Source organism: Glossina fuscipes, unplaced genomic scaffold (genome assembly GCF_014805625.2).
Source record: "Glossina fuscipes isolate IAEA_lab_2018 unplaced genomic scaffold, Yale_Gfus_2 114, whole genome shotgun sequence".
Classification (NCBI taxonomy): Eukaryota; Metazoa; Arthropoda; class Insecta; order Diptera; family Glossinidae; genus Glossina; species Glossina fuscipes.
Genome location: NW_023998457.1, coordinates 657452 through 664916, shown reverse-complemented (window position 1 = coordinate 664916; position 7465 = coordinate 657452). Strand labels below are relative to the sequence as shown.

Below are 7465 nucleotides of genomic sequence, written 5' to 3'. Positions count from 1 at the left end.
AAAGCTCAAATTGGGTTTCGCTCCTCATCATTTATAACCTACAAATGAAAAACTATATATAAATTTCCATCTCCATTGCCCATCGCACAGTGCCCGGTACCAAATTAATTTATTAATTTAATAGTAATCAAATTATTTAACGGAAGAGCTAATCGAAAACATAGCCATCTTTTGAATCAACTATTCTTAGGAAGAGTGTTGTGAATGTTAAGCACGGGCAACCCTGCAATAGCTTCAATGAACGGGAAAGAGAAAAAAGCTAAAGGAAAAAAGTATTGGATGAAATTATTAGACTGTTTTTTTTTTGTTAAATAAAGTTAAATTTCGTATAAATTAATCCTAAAATTATATAGTGACGTATATAAAATTGATCAGCAATATTGTCGTTTCTTAAAATATAAATAATAAAAAGGTGATCGGTGACCTGCTCAGCCTTTAAAAAAAGTAAATAGCTCGACCACTCCCCATAAACCAAATTGTGACACGTTTTCCGCATTTTTTTTTAATCTTTGTTATCTCGTAAATAATTTGTTTTCCAAAAATATGAATCATTCTTTTATCTATATGTATGAACTGGTGGTCTTCTGTTTTTCTATACTTCAATGCACATTAAGTTGTGAGTATATTGTATACTGTATTTGTACCATTTTTCTCCAAAGTACAACAAATACACAAACAATATGTGGAAGGCAACCGCTGGTTTGGAAATACAAAATGCGAATTCATCGATTAACGATGCAGATGACGATTGGGAAACAGATCCAGATTTTATAAACGATGTAAGTGAACAAGAACAACGATGGGGCTCAAAAACTATAGAGGGTAGTGGGAGAACTGCGGGAGCTATAGAGTAAGTTATTGCTTGAACGTTTAAATGGTGCTATTTTTAATTCACACTGAGCTTACTTCTTTGAAGCATGCAAAAGCTGCGCTTTGAAACCGAGCAAGCTGATCATGAGAAAAAACTAAAACAATTGGAAGAATTGAATCCTGGATATGGTTATGGTGGAAAATTCGGTGTCCAGTCCGATCGTATGGATAAATCAGCTGTTGGTCATGATTATCAGGGTAAAGTTGAAAAACATGCGTCTCAAAAAGATTATAGTACTGGCTTTGGCGGCAAATTTGGTGTGCAGACAGACCGTGTTGATAAATCGGCTGCCGGGTGGGATTATCTTGAAAAAGTGGAAAAGCATGCTTCACAAAAAGATTATACAACAGGTTTTGGTGGAAAATTTGGTATACAAGCAGATCGTGTAGATAAATCAGCCTTAGGTTGGGATCATATTGAAAAAGTGGAAAAGCATGAGTCACAAAAGGGTTTGTCGTCGCTTATGCTCGATAAGATAGAAAAAGTATTTCCTGTAAATAATTGAAAAATTTTATTTTAGATTACTCTAAAGGCTTTGGTGGCAAATTTGGTGTTCAATCAGATCGTAAAGATAAGTCAGCAGTGGGCTGGGATCATAAAGAAGCACCACAAAAGCACGAAAGTCAACTGGACCATAAAATTGTAAGGCAATAAAAAAATATAGCCTCTAGCAGAAAATCGGAATAGGAAGCAAAGGATTAATAGAATGGAAATGTTAATGTGAAAATTCGTTTAAGAGAGAGAGAGAGAGAGAGAGCGAAAGTGGAAAAATGTGTCAAAGAGAAAAGCTAGGGGAAATTATGAGCTATGAAGACCAGGCAAAGTATTCAAAATATTGATGAATTTTATTTACTAATCTTTACAGGGGTTCGGTGGCAAGTTTGGCATTCAAAAAGATCGCATGGATAAATCCGCTATTGCTTATGATGAAGGTACAAAGCAAGTGGGCACTAATTACACTAAAGTGAGACCTGTTATTGAGGGTGCGAAGCCGTCGAATCTGCGAGCAAAATTCGAGAATTTAGCTAAAAGCACTGAAGAGGACACACGTAAACGAGCCGAGGAACAAAAGCGTTTACGCGAAGCTAAAGATAAACGTGATCGGGACGAGGCAGCCAAGCAGGCTGTTGCCGAAAATAAGCCCCAACAACCAGCCGAAGAAAATCGTGTACCTCCAGCAAAGGGTGTACGCACTACAATAGTTACTGGTCGTCAAGGTGGTATAGGCAATGCTATAAGTGCCTTTAATCAAATGCAATCACCTAGTAAGGAGGCAACCGACACGTCGCGCAAAGAACCTATACACATTCCAAGAGAGCCTTCAAAAGTGGAGGAGACTAAAAACGATATAGAGCAAATAAAAGAAACCAAAGTGAAGGCTGCGCCACCACCGGATCTTATACCTTCAATTGAGATACAAACAGTAGCCACTCCGCCTTCGGAAGTGCAGTCACCGGAGCCGCCTGAACGTGTCGACATCATAACGGAACAAACGCAGAGAGAGGAGCCTTTGTATCAAAATCAAGAGGAAATTCAACAGCAAATCGCTTCCAATAATAAAGTCGCAGACTCCACTACTATTAACGCAACAGAGGTTGAAGCTGTTGCCTATCCGAGTTCCGACAATTTAGCTGACTACATAGAGGACACAAACATACATGCTATAGCTTTGTATGATTATCAAGCAGCCGATGATGACGAAATCTCTTTCGATCCGGATGATATTATAACACACATTGAAATGGTAATTTAAAAGATTGTTTAGTTTATATATACATATTCCTTATATATATATATTTATGTATGTTGTGTATTAATTAGATTGATGAAGGCTGGTGGCGCGGTTTGTGCAAAAATCGTTACGGTCTATTTCCTGCCAATTACGTGCAAGTTGTTAATCAAATTCAATCTTAAACTGATGTTTGAAATTCCAGTAATGGTTTAAGAGATTTTTGTTTATATCTTAATCTTTTATACATCGATTATTATTATAATTATTTTTTTAATAATTATTAAGTATTTTGCCACTATAATGATATTCTATTTTCTTTATTTCAATTTTGTTTTTATTTATCTATTTATTTATATATCTATTTTTCAATTTATACGCGATATTTAGTTAAATTATATTTAACTAATTTTTTTATTTTATTTTATTTTTATATATATATATATACAATATTTATACAAGAATATTTTATATAACTGTTAAATTCTATTAATACTGGTATTAAAAAAAAAAAAATGTAACAGTGGTTCCACAAATTGTAAACGGAAGTCAATAAACATTATGGAGTCTGCCAATTAAATTAATATATGAAAGATATACAAATGGTGTTATTGGGCTGGAAGATATTTCTATACAAGCTTCACTTTGTTTCCCTTTGGTCACATTCTATTTTATTGAAGAATGTTAATTAGAATGAAAGTATCCTACATTATCACTGTCCAATCGGGTTTATTAGATTCCTTAAATGCTTTGCTATGAATAGAGCTATGCATTGGAGGCTTCACAAGGTATATGCTTATAAAGCCTACACATGTTGGCATAGATTTACCAATGTCCTACTGTATATGTCCGTCTGGTAAATTCCCCAGTAGAATTTTGAAACCTTTTTTTTGAAATTTTTTCCAGTCCTCACAAGTGAATTAAATTCACATAGCTGACTACATGGAAGGCACAGCTAAACATATATTTTATATATACGAAATAAATCATAACGCAATGAAGAAGCTGAGTTCAGCAGTACGGCAAAATTTCTCCAATAGATCATATAGATATACATGATTGTCCGACGATTAGCCGACGATGATGAAATTTGTACTTATGTACAACTTTGGTCAAACTAAAATCTCGACTGAATACCCGCACCCCTGCATGTAGCGACAATGCTGTACTTATCGACTGCGCTGCACTTATCGAATATGCTGCGCTTAGTTGCAGCGCTGCACTTCAAGTAAGGATTTGATATAATTTTTAGTAAAGCAAAAATCTCTTAATCAGTTTATGCAGTTTTATGCTGATATTGAAAAGGGACCAATTAGTTAGTATTACGTTCATTATTACGAATATAATACGAAATTTAATTCCTTATCTTAAATTTTATCTCTATGGCTTTCGCATAGTAACCATATTGTAGTTAATGTTATGTTTACAACAAACCTTGTGTTGAATTGAGTTCGGAGCCAACAGATAAACAGATAAAGTGAAGGCATTTATTTTTTGAAACAGAAAGAAGGAAGAAAGTTATGCTCATTTTAGATGATGCCAATCCTCCTAAGCGGCCGAAGGCAAAGTAACTCAACTAGCAACACAATTGCAACTTGGGCGCGTGATGAATTCGTATTAACTAATACTTTAGGTTTTAATTAACGCGTTTTTTTTTTTTTAATGTTAATTTCAAATATTACATAGACATTGAAGTTCGTTGTCCAAATGTGTAAGAAGGAGCTTTCTTTCCAGGTTGATAATTCATGCAATTGTAATGGATCGAAGCTGGCACCCATGATTTATTCCAACGCGGGCCAAATCGCGATGATATGCTGAATTGAGGGCTGCTCCGTCTAATAAAAAAAACTATGTTCGCATTTGTTCTTTGTATAAGATTACGTTGGTTACACTTATTTCAACCCAGATTATATGCGGACAACTTTCAGATTTTTAGTGCGCTTTAAATCTTTGTTTAAATCCCAAGTCCGGTAGAGTTTTCAATAAAACCGAAAGCTTTAAATGCTAGAGCCTTAGGACTTTAGCCTTAGAATTCATTTCTCTGCCTAAATTAATAATAATAATAATAATAATAATAATAACAGATAATAGATAATACCCACGTTTGAGTTCAATACCCGATATTAATATTTCGGTGATATACGAAATTTCGTTGAATAGATTTTGATCCTCAAAATGTTGCTTGCCGTCTTCGACAAATCTTTATTTATAATCGAGCTTAATGGGCTTTGATAAATATTCCATGACTAAAAAGGTCACCCATCGTTCCTCACCTAGCATAGATCAATGATCCTTTTTAAAATGTTTATGGAAGCAAGACGCCATACGCACTCAAAAGCCGGTAATATCAGGTGATTATTTCAAAAGTGGTTATGGAAGTGGTTATATATGCCTTTGGACTCAAGACAGATGGTCATTGATGATGATGATGAAAGCTAATTCAATAATGCTAGGCAGCAAAGATTAGTTTTGAAAATCGGAAAGACTGGGTTGCACATGGAGACCTTTGTAGTCTGACAAAATCAGAGAGAAATCGTTCATTACGAGATGCTGCCATCTACTTAGGGAACAGAACGTGGGTTGAATCTCATCAGGATGAAGGAAGATCACCATACGTGTATCTGACGATCCAACAAAAGTAATTATGGAGATATTTTGCTGTACTCAGCTGAGCTCAGCGTCTTTATTGCGCTACGATTCATTTTGTATGTTGCAGACCTCTTTGGATAACAAAAAGTCCTAACCTCTTTGCGTGGAGAACTCGGAAATTGCAAAGAAACAGTCCAAGACTTATTTACTTGATTAAAATTTGCATTTTTTTCACATTTGATTACCCCTAACTAAGTGGATGCATTACATCTTTATTTTATGAATGATATAGCTTTCCGGCTGTCACAAAGGGAGTAAAAGATTTGATTTATTTTTTCTTTGAAGTTTTGAACTTTTTTCTTTGTTTTTTTTTTGTGGTTATGCTATTTGAGCTGATTGATACGATCCGATATAGTTATAAACAATTTTGCGCATATTCGAGTGTTTCTAAGCCATTGGCGCTATCCCTTAGTTACTTAATCAGTTAAATTATCTTTTTTTTTTTTTATATTTTAATTTGATACTAATACAATGTAAGAGAGTTTTCTTATCAATACAAAGTATGCATAGATCCACAGGTGTGCAAGTACAATATGAAAGTAAGACTACCGTTCATTTAATAGGTGTACAAATAAATTCATTCTGTTCTTTTTTTTTTATAAAATCAAATTCTTTCCAAATTTAATTTTTAATCGGAATATGAACATCATTATCTATCGTCTTTTGCCATTTATGGGGTAGCTAATGGATGCCCTCGTTTGGAGGGGAAGTAGCCATCGATCCGTTTTCGAATATTTTCATTTTCTTTGAAACGTTGATCTGCCAAAGTTAATGACAATCATGATATGCATCGGTCTGAACAAGGTACCAAGTCTGGAGAATGTACGGAGTGCATTAAAACTTGCCAGCCTAAGTTGGAAATTGTTTGCTTGGCTGCCTTAGCGATATAGGAGGAAAGTTTCGGGAACTACTTTCTAATTGTAGTTAAGTGCATTCTCACTCCTAGCCAACTTAATCATTCCCGTAGTTTCAGCTCCATTTTGGTGAGGGAAATATTCATTATATCAAAATGTTTACAACGCCTAGAAGGAAGCTTCAGAGACCCCACAATGTATATATAGTTTTGATCAAGTTCTGACGCGATTTAAATATGTCCGTCTCTCCGTCTGTACGTAGCGAACATCCTCTTTGCTGCAAAACAAAAAGTTATCTGCTTCAAACGTGATAGAAAGGTTGGTCGTCCTTGTGCGTCAGTTGTTACTGAATATGGACCAACAGCCTGCCTACAGCATCAGGTGGATTGAGAGCACCTCTGTTTTCCATAAGAAATAAAAAATTATTTATTTGCTCATTACTCATAAATTACAGCAAATAATTTTACAAAAATTTGAATTTGTATGCTATGGGCTATACTGGGCATGTGTATAAAAATGCGCAAAAAGTGACCAAGCTTACCCAACATGGCAGTGTGGAAAAAATGTCAATTTTATAACGCGCAGAAGCAAACTTCAAAGACTCCATAAAGTATATAAATTCTTGGTCAGTTTGCAAATTCAGAATGCACCTAAGCATGTCCATCTATTCACCCAACTGTGTAGTACCTGTGCTAAATAACGCTTTTGCTTTCCTTGTTTGTTTGCTTGTACAGTATGCTACGTAGACCAGACATATCTCCGTTTTTATATTGAAAATAGAAAAACTCAGCCACGCCCATCGAATATATTATAGAGTATGAAAATTTTACTGTTTTCCTCTTGCTTTTTAGTATTTTTTTTGCATAGCAGTGACAGGTAAAAAAGATTCGGTCACGAGTGAATATAATTTTCGTTCTTCTTTTCACTTTAATCCAGGACATATTTAAAGAGATCAAGGCATAGAAAAATTGATTATCGCTTTATTCATTTTTTTTTTTTGTTTTTTTAACTTTGCTGTACGCTTCTTAGGAAAACCCACGAGTGCTGAGAGTAAAATCCACTTTCGCTTTAAATACTTATGAGCGTTGACCTTGTTAAGCAGACAGCAAGCAGGCGAATGAATGCAGAAGGAGCTGCAAACTGTAATATTTTTTAGGATATCCTTAGAAGGAACGTGAAAAAAGGCTCTTATTATGATATGGTGGGATATGCTCGGAATTGCAACTAAAGTTTGTATCGTTCAAATATCAAAATTGTATGTCACAGATATGTTTTATGAAATAAATCAATTTCAGCGAAACGAATTTATTCGTACACCTAATATTTTATAACGTTTTGAAAATATGATTAAAAAAAATCTAA

At 34.6% G+C, this 7465-nt stretch overlaps 1 protein-coding gene across 3 annotated transcripts; it reads left to right on the top strand.

Moving 5' to 3' along the window:
• The first annotated feature begins 262 nt into the window (after positions 1-262).
• Positions 263-2916, top strand: LOC119639869 (src substrate cortactin). 3 transcript variants are annotated; one of them, XM_038037554.1, is made up of 6 exons: positions 263-444; positions 660-850; positions 917-1320; positions 1392-1513; positions 1737-2615; positions 2693-2916. In XM_038037554.1, exons 2-6 carry the CDS (start codon positions 681-683, stop codon positions 2783-2785), a joined length of 1668 nt encoding a protein of 555 aa, XP_037893482.1. In that variant the 5' UTR covers positions 263-444; positions 660-680; the 3' UTR covers positions 2786-2916. The 3 variants fall into 3 exon arrangements, with proteins under 3 accessions (XP_037893482.1, XP_037893483.1, XP_037893481.1); XM_038037555.1 differs by having other exon boundaries at positions 615-850; XM_038037553.1 differs by lacking the exon at positions 263-444 and having other exon boundaries at positions 459-850.
• Positions 2917-7465: the final 4549 nt, after the last annotated feature.

Coding starts and splice junctions, on each gene's coding strand:
- LOC119639869 (XM_038037554.1), top strand. CDS start 681: ATGTGGAAGGCAACCGCTGGTTTGGAAATACAAAATGCGAATTCATCG. Junction 851..916: donor AGAACTGCGGGAGCTATAGA/GTAAGTTATTGC, acceptor ACTTCTTTGAAG/CATGCAAAAGCTGCGCTTTG. Junction 2,616..2,692: donor TTATAACACACATTGAAATG/GTAATTTAAAAG, acceptor TGTATTAATTAG/ATTGATGAAGGCTGGTGGCG.